The 22,594-nt window shown below is 41.4% G+C and overlaps 1 protein-coding gene across 1 annotated transcript; it reads right to left on the bottom strand.

Moving 5' to 3' along the window:
- Positions 1–1,360: 1,360 nt before the first annotated feature.
- Positions 1,361–5,619, bottom strand: hey1 (hes-related family bHLH transcription factor with YRPW motif 1). The gene is made up of 5 exons (XM_066715900.1): positions 5,409–5,619; positions 4,759–4,834; positions 4,546–4,629; positions 4,187–4,268; positions 1,361–3,643 (listed from the first exon to the last, which is right to left on the bottom strand). Exons 1-5 carry the CDS (start codon positions 5,492–5,494, stop codon positions 3,039–3,041), a joined length of 933 nt encoding a protein of 310 aa, XP_066571997.1. The 5' UTR covers positions 5,495–5,619; the 3' UTR covers positions 1,361–3,038.
- Positions 5,620–22,594: the final 16,975 nt, after the last annotated feature.

Raw genomic sequence — 22,594 nt, 5'->3', positions numbered from 1 at the left:
TAAGACTAAAGTGCTTTATAGTGTCGTATTTGTAGAACCAACTGACAACACAAGGAGAAAGTGATTAATTTAGCAGAGCTAGATAACAAATACCACAACTTACCAGCAGGTGGGGCTGTGTGATTGGCTATTTTCTTTCTTACTGATTGAACGGTGGGTTCTTCTACTGGATTAATACATTTTTGATAGCTTTAAAAATGTTTAATATTTAATTTGTTTGATTTCTTAATTAAATGTGTCACAGCCTAGCCATGCAATATAATTTCAGTATTTAATCGCAGGACCAGGGAGAGTCTGATATCTTCAGCAGAAAAGTAAATCACACCGTGCATAACACCTGAATAGAAAAGAATGGATCTCCTTTTATCATTCTTAGCCGGTCTACAAAGCCTTATCAGTCATGCCCTTTGTTTCCGGCCTCCCTGTCCCTTTGAATGACCAAGCAGCAGTCCGCAGAGCTCAGATGTGAGATGAAATGGCATAAAGCTTGACAAACGACCCTCCGCTCGTCTCTTCAAAGGCAATGGGTACAATGCAGACTAGCCTGGAAGGCACTGGTAGCTTATTTTATTGTGGAACATAAATTTCCACAATGAAAATAAAATGATAGAATGAGAAAACGTGGGTCTGCTTTGAGCCTGTCTCCCCTCAGAGTTGACAGCGCAGTCACACAGTTATGCCTTCTGGCTCTGAGCCACTCTACTAGTGCAACAGCATTCCCACAGCAAACCAGGATTCAACCTAAGGGCTGGTTACGCATTGTCCAGGATATCCCCTTGTTGTTAATCGTTTCCTGGACATGCAGAAGAACAGCTATGGGGCTAAGTGGTTATATTTAAGCCCTGGCTTTGAGTCAGGCTTTCCGTTTTTGCTATATAGTCATAATAAAGGTGTCCTCTGCACTGTAGCTCCTGCTTCCTAAAATTCAAACATTGGTCAACAGTGGGGAAAGTGAGACTTGTTTATAAGACATGTACCTCCACACTATGTTTATGGTAGTTTTCCATATGAAACTAGCTAAAGTAATGCTCAAATTAGAATACTGCAACATGTATTTGTTGGTGTATATATGAATTGTTGTTTATCAATTGGGGGGGGGATTGCAAACTGTCTTTGTTGGGCATGAGCATTGGCAATCAATTGGAGCTTTGAGTTTCGTCCAAAGATTTAAGAGGGTAGCAGGGGAAGATGGGGAAGATGGGGAAGACAGGGTAGAGGCTAGACAGAGTAAGAGGCAGCTTGTCTTGGGTTTATATTTGTTTTTGTCATTTAAAATGGGTATAACATTAATTCATGTTTAATAACAGGGGATCTGATCAAGCTCAGAATGAGTCATCGATAATAGGACAGAATACAAGGCTATCACACACAGCTTATTTATTGAGAAGACAGATCAGTACACAAGGATCAAATACAGTACCATGCCAAACCCTGTGGGAAAATCACCCCTGTACTACACCTAATCTGATCTCTAATCATCTCGGAAAAGTAAAGCTGAGAAATCTGATTTGTCAACGCTTTATTCACAATTACAATATACAAAATATATTTTACAAATGTAAATATGTATCGTATTTTTTTATAATAATAAAAAAAGTTTATTCCAAGAACACAAAAATACAAATACCCATATGAAACAGTAGATGTGTATTGCCTTGGGGCAGCAGTATTGTCTCTAAAGCACATCACTAACATGCCACTCATATAGGAAAATAGAGGGGTTAGGTCTCAAAACTGCGACTGATATATTACTCATTTTATTCTACTAGGAAAACAAGCACCTCTTTTATATACACGATATAACTTAGATGTTTAAACCACTGAGTGATTTGGCTTAAAAGTCTGGATAGTATGATGGCTATGCAACACTTCAGAAAAGCAAAAGTACATCAATCTGTTCTTTGAATGTTCCTTATGTTCAGTAAAGAGATGAATACGTGTGGGGCTCAAAAATATACAAACTGAAATGGATGGTTTACATGTGTTTTCAAAATGTATTTTGTCTATGAAATATTATCATTATAGGTATAAATAGATGTAAAAAAAAAGTGAAAATCAACAAGTCTCAGACCTGTACATTTTTAGAATTCTAGAATTAAACTTTGTTCTTTTTAGAAAAACATTTTCTTTTGAGAAAAACATTTGCTGTAGTAGCACAAATGAAGGTGGCATGACACTACATGTACAGACAGTTAGAACTGTTAGTGAAGACAACAATAGATTGAAGCTAAATCTGATCGAGGGATATTCACATCCTGTCAGTCAGTTGACCAGCAGTGGAGAATTGCACTGAATTATTTTAAGCAGCTTCTTGACTCTTTACAGGGAAATTCTTGAGAAAACCACAAACAAATGTCTTTCACTGTGGTTCCCAGGCATATAAACAGGTTATTAAAATGCAATTATGGCACTCCAGGCTGGCTAGAGGTTGACACAAACCACAAATTACCATTAAAGATTGTTTTATTCCCTTTTGAAAATGATCAGTTGAGACAGTAATCATCCTGGCTTTTGGATGCCCTTTTCAAGGTATTTATTGCCAATGTATTAAGTTTTCCAAAATGTGCGATTTGAGAAGCTGTGGGTGACATTGTCACATACACTATGTTTCACTGTTCCAGGAAAGCCTTGTCAGACATTGGATTGAGATAATGTCTGTATCCCTAATGGAGTCACCTGCAGAAATTGTCATGCAAATGCATAGCTTAACACCCCTCCCTTCAGTAGATGGGCAGAGCACCACAACAATACTCTGCCGAATACAGAAAAAAGGAGTTTCACGCTGAAGTGACTTGGTATCAGCCTAACAATCAGGAGGACCATCACTGGGAAGAGGGAGGAGATGGGAAAATGCACACAAAAAAGCAGATATGATGCCTCTTCATCTTAACCTGCTCTGAAACCTGTTATTGTTTTCATACAAAAGAACGACAACAAAACGTAAAAACAAATGAAAAATAGGGCCGGTTTTCTGTAAAGTTCAGGGATGCCCAGCTCAGCTGGTGCGTTCAGTCTTCAAGGGGAGGGGGATTCAGCTTTCAGAAAGCTCCTATTTCTGTGCCCCAGGGTCTGTAGGGCTTTCCAATGCTGGCCGAGGGGGCTGAGGGGCTGAGGGCACTGGGGGAGAGCAGGGGGAAGGCACTGAAGGAGAAAGGGAACGCTGACAGGGAGGAGAGGGAGGACAGGAGAGGTGGGGTCAGCTTGGTGGCTGAGGCGCCCACAGGGAGCCCAGGTGCCAGGGTGCCATTAGGGGGCACTCTGAGAGGGCCAGCCTCTGTGTGTGGAGTGGAGCTCAAGCGGCTGGGAGCGTGGGCTTCGGAAGAGGAGGAGGAGGAGGAGGAGGTGGAGGAGGAAGGGCTGCTGGACCTGCGGGAGGCCGACTGCTGCTGCTGCTGGAGGAGGAGGTGGTGGGCGAGGTGCGAGGGGGGCGTCCCGAAAGCTGAGGCCCAAGGCAAGTGTCCGAGTCCAGTGTGGGCCTCCCGCTGAGAGGCGTAACTGTTGAGGTGGGAGACCAGGCGGATGCGCAGCGGGTCAGCACCGTCCAGCCCCTCAATGATGCTCAGGTAGCGGGCAGTCTCAGCCAGGCACTCCCGGAAACCAAGGCTGCGGTAATCCATGGCCAGGGCGTGGGCATCGAAATAACCTGCAGAGAGAGAGAGAGGCCCCGAGGTTAGGGCACTGCCCACTGATACCGGATTAAGAAAACAAGTAGGACCAGAACAGGCTGGGTGTGTCAAAACCAAAGTTCATAATATGCATAATATGGAAATTAGCCATCTGGACTGTTCTCATGGAACTAGCTTCTGTTTTATCTAACTGGGTGACTGCCCTCTCAAAAACAAATTCAGCTCTTATTGCATCTACAGAAACCATTTTCATTTTTTTAATAAGGATTAAGTCTGTAAAACCTGTCATTAATAACTAGTTACATTTAAACAGGAATCATTTTAGTAAATCTGCAGCCTTTGTACACAAAACAATTACAAAGGATACTATCTTTGTAACATGGCAAATTAAATGGCTTAATCTCCACTGTAGGCCAGGATTTCAAAAAGTTATACTTGACACAGTAACCTAAAATATGAGAATAACAGTGTATATATCTGTTCTAACAATAATCACTGTTACATCCCCCTAATACATTACATAAATGGTGAATGTGGAACAGTGGTAACTGAATACCTACCCTTTCCACCAGCTGCATGAAGCATCTTTAAATGATCCACTGTCATCTGCAAAATCTCAGCCTTTTCAAGCTTGGCTGAGCCCTAAATTTAGGGAGAAAAGGTTAAGTTAGTCAACTTGAAACTGTACAGTTTAGTTGAGGCACACTGGCTTTATAAAAAACTATGACTGACCAATTATGCAATAAATTATAAAACTACAATATGTTAAATTATTCCTAACACTAAGTATAAGACAGAGCATCAATGTTACCATGCCCCCCATTTTATCCAAAAAACAAATATGGTCTCAATCAGAATGAACAGTAAAAAATAAATGTCTGCAGAGTCTGAGATAATATGTATCGATGTCCTGCCGTACCTGCTTCTCAAAGGCACTGGGCACCAGTCTTCTCAGTTCAGACAGGCTGTTATTAATCCGATCGCGCCGGCGCTTCTCGATGATCTGCAGGGGCAATGAGGGCTACAATTAGGCAATGCATTTGGATTTAGAAATGATAAACCTGCATAGCAGAAACAGTAAATGTTCAAATGTTAAAAACAGAGCTCACTGCAAAAAAATGATAATACTTACTCCGCGTCGGCGCTTCCTCGCCTGCACTTGAGATGACGTGGAGGGAGACATGGAGCCGTGCGGAGAACTCATGTTCCTGAAACAAGAACACGCAGTGCCGTCAAACAAGGCTGTCCAGACCACATATATTCTGAATAGGGATCGGAAGAAATCCATTAAGGTGCAAAGCCCTTCCATCTGAATCAATAAGCCATTATTTGTTATTTTTAACGTTTTTTTACTTGTATAACAACGCGTGTTGATTAGATCAAACATGAACTAATACTGCTGTGGGGTAATACATAAATACACTACACAATAGAATATATACTTTAATATAATTAATTGTATGTATAATGCACAAAGTAGAGTAAGAGTAGCCTATTCATTACACTGAACTTAAATGACAGTAGATCAACTAGACAACCGAAATCCACTGCTGCAACAGTAACAGGACAAGTGTCTGTGCATATATACGACACAATGATTAAGTTATTTATGAGCCACCTTAATAATCTACAGTAAGATGAATGCTATTCTGAGAAGTTGCCAGCTGTTTCGCTTATGCTGGTCTGTTCCCTCGGATGGCCTCGGATGGCCACACACGGCCAGGCTCACGGACGTGCTCTGTGCAGCGCGGCGCAGCTGCAGGTTCTCCCGGGCAGACTCACCCGGTCTCGTCCGCGCTCTCCTTCTCCACCTCAATGTTCTCGTCCAGCTCGCTGTCCGAGGAGCTGTAATCGTGGTTCCTCTTCATGGTCACGCAAATCGGGGGCACTCGCTCTACGCACAAAACCAGTCCTGCTGAAGGTTGCTCGCCGCGGCACGACTGTCACAAGCCACTGCAGCTCGCCAGTTTAAACGCCAAGATTATTTCCCACGGTATCACTTCTACACCAGCGCAGCGGCGGAGGGGCGGGCGGGGGCGGGGAGAAGTCGGCCTTCCACCGCCCTCGGCCAATACAAAACGACGCGGCGTCTTGACGGACGGAAAGCTACCCAATGCCGAGCCGGCCCCCCGCCTCGACCACGCCTCCCCCAGCAGACTCCGCCCAGCAGACCAATGAGCGAGCGGCTGGCCGTGCGTTGCCCCGCCCCCACGCCCCGGGCGGGCTGGCCGCGCGCCTGCGTGGGGCCGGCTGTCAGCACGCGCTGGCCGTGGGAAAGCTGCTCCGCCGGCGCAGACAGCCAATCAGAGGCGGCGGCCGGCTCCGGCGCTGGATGAATGGGGCAATTGGTTGGGGCGACGGGCGGTCTGCGAGTGAGCGTGTGAACCTGTAATCTAATACTAACTCATCCGACAGACTCCAGTGTACAGGAGGAGGTGGGTGGGTTGGTGGTGAGGGGGGGAGGGTGAGTGTGCCGGCGGGCGAAACCACGGTTCACTTTACCCCACGGCGCGGCGGCGTGCATGGCAAGGAGGACGGGATGACGACGGCGCTGGAGGAAGCACTGCGCTTATAAAGCACTGCACATGCAATTAAAACAGCCCCCGTGTGCACGCCGCAGTCGCACCCCAGCACGCCGCGCGTTTAAACAGCAAAGGGTTGCAGTTGAGGCTCCAAATAATTTGACAGGGGCCGACGCGGGTTCCCCTTTCAGTGTCTTTGGAGGGCATTCAACCCCCACATCTAATCCGCAGAAACAAAACCCCGAAGAGGGCTTCAATAGGGTGCGGACTCCACTGCTGTCGCTCTGCAGCTCCGGCGCGCAGTGCAGGCAGGATCTGGTCGTTGTGGCGAGTGTTTATTGAACACTGACCAACACTATGGAAGAATGAATCCAAAATATGACTTCCCGTCTACGACCACTGCCAAATGCGTCTCAAACCCTCAGATAACATGGCAAGCGAGTTTGCCTAGAGCAAGCGCTGACACCTGTTATAGTAGGGGCGTAGTTATTTCGTTTTATTCAGGTTCAGTCTGTTGGCACATGTCAGGAATTGAATTATAACTTCTTCATTTATCTAAGACTGATCTGGCAGGTGTAGCCTCTTTTCTGAGGATTTAAATATCAATGGTTATTCTAAGAAGAATCGTTGACTTCTATATTTTACACACAGACACAAACTTAAAAAAAAGCATGTACGTTGAGCTATCCATAATATGAAAACTTATGCAATTTGTAAATAATATGCCACATTATAACTTTTTCTGTAAAATAAAAGCAGTATTGCATTTTTTTTTCTAAGAATATGCTATAAACAAGTTACGTTTCATAGTTTAGATGCATGTGGAGAGGGATTCAAAGTGCTCCTGCAGTGCAATGGAGTTTTAATGGGAGCTGGTGTAGACTGTTGAAATAATAATACTGCAGTGACTTCATATGTACTGCTGCTTCACACACAACTGCAGAGGGGACAGCACCACAAACTGAACACCAGCAGTAGCCTGGGGCTTTCCAGCTGAGTCCTCTCCCTGCAAGACAGAAAAGTCATTAGTACAAGCCCTAGCACAGTGTGTTATTCATTGCCTGGTGTCAGCTGCACGGGTCAGCAGCAACGATTAGGCCAGACACACAGTTCCACTTATTAAGGGCAGCTGAGAACAAACTGTGCCATGCCCATCCTTTACCTGTGTTCACGGTCACACGCACACGGAAATGTAGCATTGCAGTCAAAGACACACGTTCCTAACAAATTGCATTGTTTGTCTGTGCACTGTTTTTATTCGTATTTAATGGCGGATGCCTGACAGCCACCACGGACATGAATGCTAGTCACATTGAGCTGCCCTGTTCTGCGTACTGTCGCTCTCCCCAGGGAGTGTGTTCCCTAGGGCCCCCATTTGTGTTTCATCGCTTCACAGTGCACAGTTTTCATGTTAAAGCTGTATGCATAGCTCAGCTCACTTTATTTGTGTATATATGTGTGTGTGAATATATACTGTATATATACACATTTGTTTTAAGTTTGTAATAGTGCAGAAATGAACACCAAATATATCAAAACACAAAAGCATTCAAAGATTATACACTGATTTTCTTCAGTTTTCTGTATTTAAAAATGTAGTATGTTTTTCTAAAGGTTATGTATGAAGGTGCCATGACTGTAGTATGGTCTTTCCCACTCAATGCAGCAGACATTGTAAAGGCAGTTGGATTAGGGTACAGCATTTCAGTTTTAGGTTTATATAATGACCACCACACACAGGGGCATGTAAGTAAAGTATACCTCAGGTATTACACTGTCGAGCACCTATCTAGCATAAATAGATAACAGTTCTGAATTTGGGAAAGTGCATCAATAACAGACAAAAAGGCAACACAGACTGACCAGTCGTCCTCAGTCTTTCTCCTCCAGACAACCAAAGGTCACCACTAGGTCTTTTATTATTACACAGAGATCCTGAAGCTCTTATCAGTCCAAACAGAGCATGCCTAATATGCATCAACACCAAAAAGAAGCTCCCCTTTTTCTTTTTTTCTTTTTAGAAATTATGAATGACGGGAAACTCTCGTACCGTTTTGCTAGCAGTCCCTGGTCAACATGACAAAGTAACTCTGTGGCCGTGTTGTTTTTCACATGCTTGTGCCTGATTGTTGACAGGGACTTTTTTGTTTAGGAAGGCCCGCTGTAATTCAAGTTTGCTCTGCGTTCCCACGCTGCTATTGTTTGTCGTTTTGTTCCTCATTCCCATCACATGTTCTAATTAGCTGTTGCAGGCGATCTTTTGAAGGTGAAGGCCTAACACAAGACATCACTTCCTTCAGAAAACGTGCTTGAACTCCTCGGCACACAGGCTCATGTGAGGGATGCTCCTTGTTTTGATTTTAAGGCCTTCCTTCTACATTACAGAAGAAGCCAAGTTATTTCCACAATGTTGCAGAATACATACAACCTTGGTGTTTTTGCTTTTTTGTTTGTTTGGTTTGATTGTTATTGCTATACACACATTGAGAAATGTGCACATTTATTATAAATGTTTATATATTTATTTTGTATTTTAAATATTTGACAAATATATAGAATATATATGTTTTCTGTTTGGGTAATGTCTTCAGTCCTAGAATCAATTTTAATGAATGCTCACAAAAGTCAAAATGTAAATTTCAGATTCAACCCCACGGTTTAAACCAGGCAGAAGTATATATGGGGGAGATGTCAGAGCTACGGAAGCAGATCTATGACAATCAAACTTGCAAACTAATAATGAATAAAAAACAAAAATGCACCTATATTTAGTGGGTTGAAGCTTGAAATTAGTAGTACTATGTCATGATGGCGAATAAAGTAAGAAGCACACAATGTCACTTAATCTGTTAATGAATAATGTTGTTTGCTTTAAATAGTTACCATCCTTTGCTGTGGTTGCTGGCAAGATAGAGTAACTCGATTTGTAAGCAATTTTCTCACAAGGTTTTTTTCTTCTTCTCTCTAATAACATTGTTAGCTGAACAAGAGAAATTTGGTGATTTGGCTAGCAAAAGTGGTCTTTATTGTAAATAGATTTGAACACATAAGAAAATAAAGCACTTGCCATGACATTGTTAGAATAAAAAAAACAAAATGGGGATAAATGCTCAACCATATTGTATCACCCTTTGTGATTTCCATGTGTTCCCAAAAAGTCACCATGAAAAGGGGTCAAATTAGCACCTCTGGTTAATGATTGCTTATGTTCCACATATCCATTAAAACAATCAAATAATCTTAGATGTGTGACAGCTAGTCTGACATTCACTCAGAAGCCAAGCAATGTGTGTCAGAAAACGAATGTGTCCACCATTAATCAGCCACCCCCAAACTCTCAAACCAGAGCCTTTTCGACCTGACAGCACAGTATCACACACAAGAAGGTCTCTGACGAGTGTAGACAGATGTTGCCCAGACTAACAATGAGTTAACAATTAGAAACTCGAAAAGGAGGAGGACCTGGGGGAGATGATTTTGTTTATAAATAGCTCTTGGTACTGAACTCCTGCTTGGAGGAAGGTTAGCTTTGTTTAAGTTAAGGGGAGAGGAAGCAGATACTAATGCCCTCTGAAATGTGTGTGACACCTTTCATTGTGCTGGGAAAATATATTGTTCCCTGTCGCAGAGAGGCCCTGTGGCAGTTGTTCCAGTCACTTGTTTGGTCCTTTCTCCCAACTTCATCATGCCTTTATTCTTTCCTGTCCAAAACTATTACATACCAGTTTATGAAATCCATCCCTTTTCTCTTAGCAAAAGCTGATGTCCAGGATACATCATAGTAACCTACTTAATTTGTGAAGGGTGCCTTTCCCGTTTTGCATTTTCTGTGTTCTTCCCTGCCATGGTTTGTGAAATGATTTGCATGATTTCTCTTTATCTTTTTGGTCTACTGAAAAACTGCTTACTTAAATTGGACTGTATCTTGCCTCACAAAATAAAGTACCCCACTGCTACTCTCCCATTTGTATGTTTGGTACCCATAGCGCAGCCCTGACTACAGTTTTCTCTCATTTGAAAAAATAAAAATAAACATAACAGAACAAAATATCGTGCTCCTTATTGAATGAAAATTTGATTCACCCCATTTGTAAAACTGACAGCGAGACAGAATCAGTTATAAAAACAGGTTAGCTGCCATATTATAATGATGTGTAGTTTATCACAGCTACCCCACTGAGGGCTATAAGAAAGTGATATATTTGACTATCCTGTGGTGACTGAACATGAACAATAATTCACATTCGATTTTAACTAAGTGCATTTCAATATAGTTGAGTATTAGCTTTTTCTTAACATGTTACATTTATCATGAACCTAACTCTTATACAAAAACCATAACATGAACCAGCCCTAACATCAACCTAATAACAACTTGCATTTGGATAAATGTAATTGTACCCGGGGTAGTCAGGTGAACAAAGACATTTTGAGCCTACCCTACAGGGCAAAATGTGTGCACAATATCTGTTGCTTGACTGACATGAAGGGCTATTATATGGCATTGTGTTTTAGGAATCTTATAAAGAAGTTCCAGCTTTGTAGTTACTTTTAATATCAGGGTTTATGAAGCTTAATCTTCCAAGCTTTGGTAGAGAAGTTAGGAAACAAGTTAAGTCGTGTCAGACTTGGCAGATATCTTGGTGGGTGGCCAGGACAGAGGAAGCACACAATACTTGATCTGTTCAGAAAAACAACTGTAAATTATCCAGGAAAGTCAGGGATCTCTGGACAGAGGGAGAGACACATTAATGTATGTATATATATATAAGTTCAAATAATAATTCAGTCAGGTTATGTTAAAGCAGAAGACCTTAAAATACCCTCTAAATCAAAATACTAGACATAAGTTAGATCTGAACTGAACGATTGTGTCAGGATGTTGACTGCAGTCCATCATTTTGGTTAGGTTGTTGTTGTCAAGTTACCAAGCTGTTGATTGACAGTTAACCTTTCATCTCCACTGGTAAAGCGAAAGCAAGTTTAATTCAGACGACCTTCGGGCCACTGCTCAGTCCCTCTCAGCATTGTTAAAACAACATAAAAGCCACAACCTCTGGCCTATGCCATGTTCAACACTAAGATTACTTTCATGTGTGTATACATATAGTAGGGCACTTAATGACTGAATCAACCTCATTTGGAAAAAACAATAATTTTTCATTCCACTCTTTTTTACACATCAGAATGATTTTCCAAGCAAGGAGTGGGTCACCTCCACTTCCTACAAGGCACTGGTGAGCACTGACACATACATCCAGATGGTGAAGAGCAAGTTAAAGATTTTACAGACACTTTCACAATTACTTTGATAATTATATATTTTATAATAGTTTTGAAGTGGTTTCCTATTCAACATGCATGCACTGTGCCTATGAATGTTATATACCATGATAAATGTTTACTACAATGGATGGTCCTGTAAACCACAGTGAAGGGCTAATAAGCCCATAGAAATTACCTTAAAACTATAGACAAGCCACAGTAAAACCATGTTAAAAGGGCAAAAAGTATATGATACATTTACCAGGGTAAACTATCACAAAAATCTGACTACTGCAATTAATATCTTTATGATACAATGACCCCTATGCCAATAATAAAAGTCTTAGTAAGACCAATCTAATAATAATAATAAATAAAAGTAATAATAAAATATATAATATTTGTGATGGAAGATTGACATAGAAACAGGGATTAGTACAAAAGCTGAAATGGAATCTCAAAAAGGAAGACAGTATGCAGAATACCAGGATGCAAAGTAATAAAGATGTCTTTCTGTCTCATAAACTTAAAAATTGCCTTAAATAGTGACTTAAATAACTCATAATTACATAATTACATGCATTACATTGTCCTGCATACGTAGACCTCCACATGTCATACGTCCTTGCACATGAAGCCGTTGACTAAAGCAGCTTGCAGCCCAATACAGAACCAACATACAAAGTTTGACGTTTCACTTGACAAAATGGCTGTGAACGGCTTCTGTGAATATTTCAAGTCTCCCAAGTGGTGGAACACTATGACCTCTGTAATGAGGAGAGGTCAGGAGGCAGGTTGTGTGAAAAGTCTTGATGTAGACTGTCTGGCTGGGAAATGGCACAGTTTGTGTGATCCCATATAATTGATCCCTTCAGGGCACAGATTTTGCACTAGGCACACTGTGAGGATGGCTCAACAATGGGAATGTTTCAGACCGGGATGCCTTTAATCTACCAAGAGCCCAGATCTGTTTCCCTGTGGGTCTCTGTGCATAGGTATTTTAGTTTTCTCATACATGTATGTATGTACCTACCCATGTAACTATAAACAGAGCACAAGTGTATTGAGAAATTCTTTGACCTTTGCATTTATTGTTTGATGAGGGTATGTGCTGAGTATGTGCTGAGAGAATGATGCTCACTACTGTGTTCCCCAAGAAATATATTTTTGCAAGCTATCAGTGGGAAATAGGTTAGGAAATAAGGAAAGTGTAAAAGTAAAAGTCTTTGCCATCTCTCTATCTAGCTAAAACACTGGCAACCAAAGACACCCAATGGGCTGAAACCATGCAGTCAATTAAAAAGCTTATTTCTCTGATATTTTATGCACAAATGTCTTTACATCCCTGTTAGTGAGCATTTCTCCTTTGACAAGATAATCCATCCACCTGACAGGTGTGGCATATCAAGAAGATATCATTACACAGGTGCACCTTTTGCTGAGGACAATATAAGGCCACTCTAAAATGTGCAGTTTTGTCCCACAACAATACCACAGATGTCTCAAGTTCTGAGGGAGTGTGCGATTGGCATGCTGACTGCAGGAATGTCCACCAGCGCGATTTAGGAAAAACAAGGTTATACGATGCATGAAATACTTACTTCAGAAACTAAACTCACATATATTAAATAAATATCTTAGATTACAGGTCTTAGATTATATAAGAAAGAGTACAATCATTGTGAGTAATATGAAAATACTTTTGAGTCTTGTCATCTTATTCTCTTAGCAAAGTAGAAAACATTGCACAAATAAAGTTCTATATATGGCTCAGAGCCAACTCTCACTGACTTCCCCTAGTAAAGAAGATCACCCCCACCCCAGTTTAGGTTACCTAAGTTGTGTTTATATTACAGAATTACTGCTACTTTTAGGCATGGGGCCAGTTGGAATTGGAATCAAGCAATTACCCAAGTGTATCACACACAATGTGATTCAGTTGGGATGTCAGGGTTACGTTGAGGCCTATATTGAAAATATACATCCACCAAGGAAAATGTACTTTTTGTCTGTGTCTGGCTTTGTGTGCGTTGTTCACAAATCATGCCCGTACGGTGAAAGCACTTACGCTGTAAACACACAGGAATACCTTTTGTTACATTTTCTTTTGCCCTGCAGCCAAATGTGATCCTATTCAAAAGTTGGCATTTCTTTTGATGACATTTTCGGACATGTGAATGTGTGAACTTATCAGACAGATTTGCAAAATGTGGCTGAATTTAATCTTTCCTCCTTTGTCATCACTTTATTTCTAAACGTCTCTTTACTGCTTGGAGAAACGATATGGTTGGTTATACGTTTTTGTTTTAGTATACCGAGGGTTTATACACGCTTTGCATGGGGGCTTCTCACTTTCTCTCACTCTCTCTTCCAGCGCAGCAACTGTTTCCAAATGCAGAGCGTGATTGATTATAGCTGTTGCTAACCTGTTGTAGAAGACAAGTGCAGAAGGGGTCTTGATTACAGAGAACAACTGCTGGCCAACACACAGCTTCCAAATGTCACAAGCCTGTCACTGCTGAAAGACACACTATGCAGGCTTCTGCAGCCCACACTTTTCAAACAAGACACATCCCTCTGCAGACTCAGCATGCCTTCACCCTGATCCTCTTCCTAGTAAAAATGTCTGTGTGTCGGTGGCCTACTTCCAATAACTGCTTTTCCAAACTTGGCTTCAAGTTTACAGGCTTTACTTTACAATCGGTGGTTGAAATGTCAAAAATGATTATAGTTGTTCTCTGAGTGGGTGCAGTGTTGTTCTTTTAGGACAGAGGTAAACATAATCTTACCTAAAGCTCGCCAAGTAGCCAGGTGAACCCTTGCTCTACCATTATGGAGGCTATATTTTAATGGGCTATTTTAATCTTGAACAAAACACTTTTTTCACACTTCGGCTACTGTTGTTTTTAATCAATGGCAGTTGTAAATGTTTTTTTTTTTCTTTTAAACAGCATTTTCAGTTTGTGCACATCACTTGATTTCACTGTGGTATTTTTCTACACTGACTGATATATCCTGTTGTTTTGCTTTTTATTGTACTATATTCTCTGTCTTGATACTTTATTGGACAAGTACCTGTGAAGAACTATATATTTTAATATAGTGTGATTACATTGCAAATTAATCTATGTTTGAAACAAGTTTGTCTCATCAAAAATATTTGAGATGTGTATATGTAAGCAGAAAGACAGGTGTAAATAATCTCTGTTTAATCTCTGCAGCTGGAATCCCCTTCAAAAGTGATGATTAATGATTTAAAGCGTGCCTAGTTCTTTCATTAGTTATTTTGTTTATTTATTTTATTAATAGTTAAACAGGGAGTGGACTAGTTCTATGTTTCATTGTTAGTGACTCAGTGAAAACACTAACTCACAGTGGGTCTCTATAGCCGAATAAATTAAAACACATATTGAAAAAAGAAATCATAAATTTGCTGAGCTTTCATCGTCTTGGCATGGTCTTTAACTTAAATACTAAAATTATTTCAGCTTTATTAAACATGATTACACATGAAACGTGCAGTACACTTGTAACCCTGCTATGACATTCGGATCTCCTCAGGTGGTAAACTCACTTCAACCCAGTCTGATTGAACTCTAGGCCTCTTCACAGAAACTGAGCACTCTCTGTACACTTTCCAACTCCATAGAGCCTGCTGGGTTAAGGGTTGTTGCTTCTGACAGTGCTATTCTTTGTGTATCTACTTTGAATTAGTACATATTCCATACAAAATCCAGCTCAGAGACAGGTTGTTATCTTGTGATTGGGTTTCTCTATTGGTCTTCTTACTTTCATTAAGAAAAACTTTATTGTTTATATTAAGCAACACACCACTAAATTGTTGTATAATTAGCCTGCACAACAACAATAATAATGACTAAATTTATGTATACATCTTTAAATTATTATATTTTGGTGTTTGCTGTTATTAATACATAAAACTCATAATTAATTACTATTATTTTAGCATATAAATGCTAAGATGCAAACTTTCTCCCAATCAGATTAGTAACATTGATCAGCTTTTCTTCACTTGAACTGATCTGGTTCAGAAATAGTGCCGCTCAGTGTGACTTGTTTACTAATAATTACCCATCAGTATTAATTTTACCGATGGTGTAATGCTTCATTTACATTTCATTTTCACATTTGGTCTTTCTGCTGAAAGGCAATTTTAAAATCACATCCAATCTCAATGTATCCCAGTGCCTATGAGTCCACAGTCCCACTAGTTTGTGGTATATTCTGAACCCTTCATGAGCAAATTACAAGGCTGCAAGACAGTGACTTCAAATGGGTGAACGACTGTGTGAGTATCTACTCGGTGGTTTTAAAAGCTGCAACCAGACGAAATGATGTGGAAGTGAAATGGCACACCAGGGAGGGAAAAAAGTAACAAACAGAGGCAAGCCAGTTCCTCTCTGCCAGTGCAGTAACTCCATGGGAAATACTGCTGATAAAGATCTGTTTCACAGTCAACCCCCACAAAGCCACGGTTTATGCTGGCGAGCTGCGTTCTGAAAACTGTCAACTTGCTTTCGCCCGTTAAAGAGTGAGGCTCTCCACCACTTCCCCTGAAACAGTCACACGGAATGACATTTGCATATGAAAAAAAGGAAGGAAATTAAGTTGTAGACAGTTTGCTTGCTCATTTTTTGGATTCCATCCTATTTGTTTCTTCCTTTCATTATTTTCTCAATCACAGCCTTAAAGTCAAGGCCAGACTTTACTTCTCCACTGGACTACCCTCCCCCCCACTGACACCACCCCCACAACAATCCCGTCCTCCCCCTCGGTGTCCCTCCCCACCCAAAACCCACCCTTACCAATGCCAGGAAGCTAAGAGGTATAAGCAAGCATTTGTTAAAAACTGGCGGCTGCCCAGCTGCCTTCCTCTATCTTCCCCGAGGTCTCCCTGAGTGACTGAGTGTGTGCGTGTGTGTGTGTGTGCGTGCGTGTGTGTGTGTGTGTTTAGGAGGTGCTGTTTCCCACAGCTCTGATCTAATTCAGCTGTAATTCAATCTCCGTGTGACCAACGCTCCGCCAGCGTTCTCCCACCCGCCGACAGCCTCCTCTCTCACTGCCTGTGTGTGTGTCAGACATTTCCACTGTCAATCCAACAGGTTCAACTCAAACAACCCCCCGGATTGATTTACTAGGTCAACTATGGGAGCTGTCTGCAACAGCAGTGCTCACATGCCCCTGTGCATCCTGTGTGCACACCATCGTGATATCTTATACCTGCCATTCAGCAACTGCAATGTGGGGGGGGTGGAACGAGGAGGACAGGCTATGTGTGTGTGTTTGCAGGGCATGGGGGGAGGTGGGGGGGGGGGGGTAGTTTCATGACAGTTCTGTAGCCCCGGTCTGGATAAAACTGCAAAGGAGAAAGTGTGAAAATAAAAACAGATGTGAAAGATGTATGGGCCCAGGAAAGTGTTTGATCTCTCACCTTCCGCAAAGCTGCTGCTAAAGATAGGTCTGAACTAAATAATGGTCGACTTGAAAGACACTGAGCTAACCGCACACATCGAAGCAAGAGACGGGGGTGGGCATGGGGGTCGGTTCAGTAAATATCAGGTTATGCACTGTCCCTGCCATGTGTAAGAGTTTATTTATTTAGGGCAAACCCTCATTACTTTTGCTTTACATTGTTTTTACTATGCCCCACTGGAACATGAATTTGCTGTGTGAAGGAGCTGTTATGAATAAATCGAGATCAATGGCCAGGCTTTGTGGTTTTAAACCTAAATTCAAGCCCTGGGTAGAATGTTAATAATGTGGAAGAGGAGGTAAAAGTAATTTATAAGCTGAGAAATGCAAACCTGTACCAGATAACAACTTTTACTAACTGTGACGTATGCTCTTTATTTATTTTTTTGAAACGCACAGGCGTTCTAGACATTTGCAGAACCTGACACTTCTCTTTTTCCACGTATCTTGGCGGTTTGTTGATTTGAAAATCATCACAGTGCCTTCAACCATAGTTTGTGCTCATCAGAATTATTATAAAAAAAAAAAGAAATGTACACGTTCTTGGCCACATCTGTAACTGATAGCATAAGCTCAAAAAGGAATTGCAAATGACACCAGTATTTTCATGTATTGTTTTTTTTTTAATACTGCTGTTTTATGTGTTGGTTTGTTTAGGTTTTTGTTCAGATTTAGTTTTACTGCACCATATGTGGATTAAACAAAGGGCACATTCAACACTAACTGCATCTCGCTCCACTTCTTAGCAGCGGCAAGATGTCTGTTTGATTGAATTCAGCCTGACCCACCCAGTGTATGTTTTCTAGATGCAGCCCTCTACAATGAGTCTCAACCTAAAATAAAAGGGAAAAAAAATCTAATCTCTTCAGGTCCATTGAAAACTGTTATCCAGCTAGGCAGAATTTCCTGACTCACCCCTCCTGGCTCCAGCACCCAGTCATTTCTAGAGCCATGTCCCATTCTCTTAGCTGAGGCCCAGACAAGACTCCACCCCCCTACCCAAACCCCCTCCCCAGCCCCCCTACTTTTCTCATTTTCCGTTTCTTTGTTTTCCTCCTGGCTATTCTCTCTGTTCGATTTTTTTTTCTTTTTTTTTCCCACTGTGGTCTGTGGAGTGGTGAGGATAGAGAGGATGTGGCTGTTTTTTATTCGTTTGTTTGTTTGTTTGTTGGTTTCATTGTTTTCCATTTCGCCTGCCCAGACATCTCTCCCTCTCTCTGTCTCCTACTCGCCGAACAGTAGTTTCCCATTCAGACCCCCTCTGCTAAACCAGAGGGGGGCTCCAACTCAGGAGGGCAGACAATCAAGGACTTTCTACCTTTCCCACCATCCAGGCCAGCAGTGTGTAGCCCCAGACGGTCAAAGGTCATAGCCCAGCAGCACACTACAGAGACTGTGATTAGATGGCCAACTGCTTTCAGCCTGGAAAGGTGGGTTCAGTTAGAAAATTAACTAGTTCAAAGTCATTAGAGCACAGATGGACTAAAAGCCCCTGAGGACTGTATCACGGGTCCAGGCAGGTCTCAATAAGGTTAACCGGGGGACTATCAACACACCAATGAGTCAGCTTGCCTCTGCCTTGTCTTGGCAGTGATCTGTTCTTTATGGGTTACGAACGTGAATCACCCTAAGCTGATTGTGTTTTTTTTTGTTTTTTCACTCTTCCCAGCCTGCGGGGTATAACCTCTTCTATTGTATCACTCTTAGGTGGTCTTCAGAGTTTGTAAGACAAGTCGTATGCCAGTATGGGAGAGTCCCACCCCCAATAAAGCATGTTTATTAAGTCACTCATCAGGGATCATTATAGATAACCCTTTTTAGATGACCTGAGGTTAATTAAGCATCGCTTCCTCTTCATCGGTGGATAATGAAATCAACATATCAGTATGGTGACATAAACACCCTTGAAGAATTTGTGTTGATGTTTTTGTAGTTTTCTTTACACATATTTCCACACATATGGGCTTTGTCATGTCCTTCCAGTTTCTGAACACATTCAATGAACGAAGCAACTCTGTGGTGTAAGTTGATTCCTGTTTTCAACCCTCTGCCCCCCTGTGTTTATTCTGATACATGACTTGCAAATACGGTCATGAAAGCACTTTGAAGGCATCTCACCCTCATGCTTTAAGAGGTGTTTAGAAAGTTGAGATGACACACGAAGCACAACGCCACAAGGCGTGTAACACCAACCAAAGGAGAGAACTATCAAAGAATGGTCTAGTTTCTATGGCTCATAAATAATGATTTGCCATATAAATGATATGGATGGATTGTGCTAATTCAAGGCCCTACTCATACAGCTTTGTTGTGATTTTCATGATTACAGAGAATAGCAACGACAACCCTCATTATATCGTATTCAAAACTGATCTCACTATTATACTTTCACATGCACAATGCAACTGACTGCAAGTATGCACGTGCTCAGTATCTGCAGGTATCATAGTAAAATAAAGACAGGAATATGCTGGCATTAGCAGAGATTTATGGATAAGCCTGTTTTTCACTTTTTTATCCCCTTTGATTAGATTGATTAGACTTCCAAACCGTTTAAAAAGTAGGGCTCAGTTCAAAGGCTTGTTTCTCAAAAACCACGCAAACTGCCTGGCAGTGCAGTGGCTGTCATTCATATTGCCCGATGCCCTGTGTATTTTGTCTTTTAGATCAAACCCAGAAATCAAATGAAGCGCGATGCTCCAGTTATAAATAATGAAATAAACAGACCGCTGCCACGCTTTACAACACTCATGAAAGACAACATGCAAAGCAACGTTTCACCGGTGTCCTGAGATTCATTAGGATTTTGGCACAATAAAATAGATCTATGCAATATTAAGAGTCTGGTCTCTGAGAGGTTTATTCACAAAAATATTCACCCTGTATTACAAGCACTTCCTCAGTGGGCACTAACAGAGCTCGAATGTCTCATGTCCTCCAGAACTGGGCGATCTGGGTGGGGAAGCCATGGTTCAGTGCAAAGCAAGAGCTCCTGTGGTTTACTAGGCCCAGTGTCACAGGACAGGACACAGTCTCCTCCAGGCAAATTCGTTTGTACTCTCAGTATTAGGTTTCACGGAGTTAACTGGCTCGCCCCATCTACCTGTTCAATCTGCCAAGGCAGGGGCATATATTTTGAATAAGTCCAAAACATGAGTAAAGGGGTGACAGCTGATATATTTATATACCAATATCCTTTATTGTATCTTTGTTCTTTTATGGAGGGTTTTAAGGGTTCAAACATCTGTAAAACAAAATAAATGGAATGAAATGGCAGAAATGGAAACACAGACTAGAAGAAAATTTAATAAGGAAGCCCCTCTGTGTGTTTTTATAATACAGGGGAATATACAGGGCATATTTATTTTATGAATTGGTGCATTTGTGTGCTTGTTACCACAGAAAACCTGTGAACAACACAAAATAGTAAAAAGGGCTTTGCAACTGGGCCGTGAGATGTGCATTAGAGTCCCCAAGGCTGCGTCTTCTCCAACTACTGTGTTTCACAACTTTCTGGTGTTGTGCCTTTGGCAAACATGCCTGGCAGAAAATTTGGGAAAATCAGAGGTAACAAGTGCTAACATTTTTACCCCAAGAAAAAAAACGAAAACATAATTTATGGTCTGTCACCAGTTTATCGCAGAGAAACGTCCCCTTTTCTTCTTGAGCAGGCTCCTTTCCCAGTGGACACTCCATGCCAGCTGTCTAGGCTGCAGTAAAGTCCTTCGTTCCCAAGCTCAGGCCTGTGGGAAAATCTGCACTGGCCAGTAATTGATTCCGCCCTGCCAGCTCCATTACTCTACAGTGCAGTCAAACTGCCAGCAAGCTGCAGACAGCCTGCTTGGTCTCACCCTCCCCAATCTCTCTCTCGCTCTCGCCCTCTCTCTCTCGTGCTTTCTCTCCCCCTCACTGGTTGATGTGGCCTCCAGAATTGCTGTTTTAGCAAAGTAGTCTTTAAATTTGACCTGTCAATCCAGGGTGCAATTAGCGCTTAGGCAGATACTGACCTCGGTCTGCCACCAAGGCACCTGATTTATAGACAGCCTTCAAAAGAACATGCTTCTCCCCGCTCTACGCATGCACACGCACACACCGAACTACCGCCGGCCTGCTCCCAGCTCTTATCTCAGGCTCATTGTGATTCCTTATCCTTATCCTTTATCTCCACACGCCACAGGAAAGCACCTCTAACACATGGGCAACCTCTCTTTTTATTTTATTTTTATAATCCAAAAAGTTCCCAGCCTTGAAATGAGCATCACTGACAGATACTCCTATTGCCAACAGAAGTCTTTACTCATTTTAGAAATTAGACATAAGGAAGGTAGCCCACCTTAACTTAAACAATCCAAGACCACCTGGGGGAGACATTTGCAAAAGTTGCACTGAAAGTAGAGATTCCATATAATTCCTTAAAACATATTTGTTCTTCTCCTTTCTGCCTCACATTTGTTGACATGATTTCTTAATGTATTGTTCTAAATTGCAAGAATTGCCCAATTGTTAACAGTCTGTGGCTATTTTTGCTGCTGCAATGTTCACGAACATAAGTTATCCCAGACTCTGATGAGTGGTATCCATACCTAGTTTGAAATTTAATTTCCTGAAAGCCAATATTTCAAACAAACCAGAATTACCAAGAGGCAACAAATAACCGTACTGGAAATGTTATATAAGGCAGGCACTATAACACACATGACTGTCACTGAAACACCAGTTAATAAAAACTTCTGTCACTCAAATCTGTTTTGTCTGAGCCTGCCTTGCACGCTCCATTAAAAAATTATCAGACATTACACAGGGAGGTGAGATCAAAGGAGAAGAGGTCTATTTAATTTCTGCTTTTCTCCCACAGATGCAGATCCAAAGCAAAGGTAAACTTTGTAATATGACTTAATTTAAATTATCATTTAAGGGCAACTTATGTCTTTTTGTCTTGTATTGTCGGGCTGCTCTGGGGTATAGCTGAAAAATGTTTCAATTGTCACTGACAACTGTGTCAGTCATTAAGAGGCTGAATTTGATGGATTTGGCTGCAGTTTTTAAACATATCTATAGTTAATGTGTCCATCTGGGCAGCAGCTCCACGGGCCCTATGGAAACAAAGCAAAACGGGGTTCTGAAGTGGACAGGTGTCAGTGTACATCCTGCGCACTGAGCCACTAACTCACAAGTGTGAAAAAACACTTAAAAGAACTATTTAATTAATGATGTGATGGTGTAAAGGTCCAGATTCGAACCACAGTCACATGCATCCCTCTGAGGGTTCAATCCACACAGCTCAAACAAGAAACAAACACGCTCTGCCAAAGACACTCTTCCAAGTCTAGGGCAGTGACACCACTGTAACAAACTCAAGTTCTCAATTAAACATTTCACTATAGCATTACACAAAGCTTTCATATGTGTATAACAGCAGACTAGTACAGAAGTTAACCATTTCAGAAAGGATGTAATGTTCTGTACCTCTTGTTGATGTCAAGCCAATAGAATCTTGTTTTTGTTACCCTGACATACAGTTTTGATTCTGAATTAATACAAAATCAAGTGTTTAGTATTAGTACTGGAAAATACTGTGAAAATATAACTGAGTCTGGTAGTTTTATTTCCATTATTTGAAGTAAATTGCAATTTTGTATTCTGTACAAGTAGATATTTCAAATGTGTCTTGACTTTGACATAATCATT

The sequence above is a fragment of the Amia ocellicauda genome, chromosome 10 (assembly GCF_036373705.1).
Source record: "Amia ocellicauda isolate fAmiCal2 chromosome 10, fAmiCal2.hap1, whole genome shotgun sequence".
NCBI lineage: Eukaryota > Metazoa > Chordata > Actinopteri > Amiiformes > Amiidae > Amia > Amia ocellicauda.
Note: the sequence above shows the minus strand (reverse complement) of the source record. Positions and strands in the feature narration are given on the sequence as shown.

Excerpts from the sequence above, each read along its gene's own strand:
- hey1 (XM_066715900.1), bottom strand. The coding sequence starts at position 5,494 with ATGAAGAGGAACCACGATTACAGCTCCTCGGACAGCGAGCTGGACGAG. Across the intron at positions 4,835-5,408 it reads GAGAGCGCGGACGAGACCGG|GAACATGAGTTCTCCGCACG; the intron begins GTGAGTCTGCCC and ends TTCTTGTTTCAG. Across the intron at positions 4,269-4,545 it reads CCAGTGCCTTTGAGAAGCAG|GGCTCAGCCAAGCTTGAAAA; the intron begins GTACGGCAGGAC and ends CCCTAAATTTAG.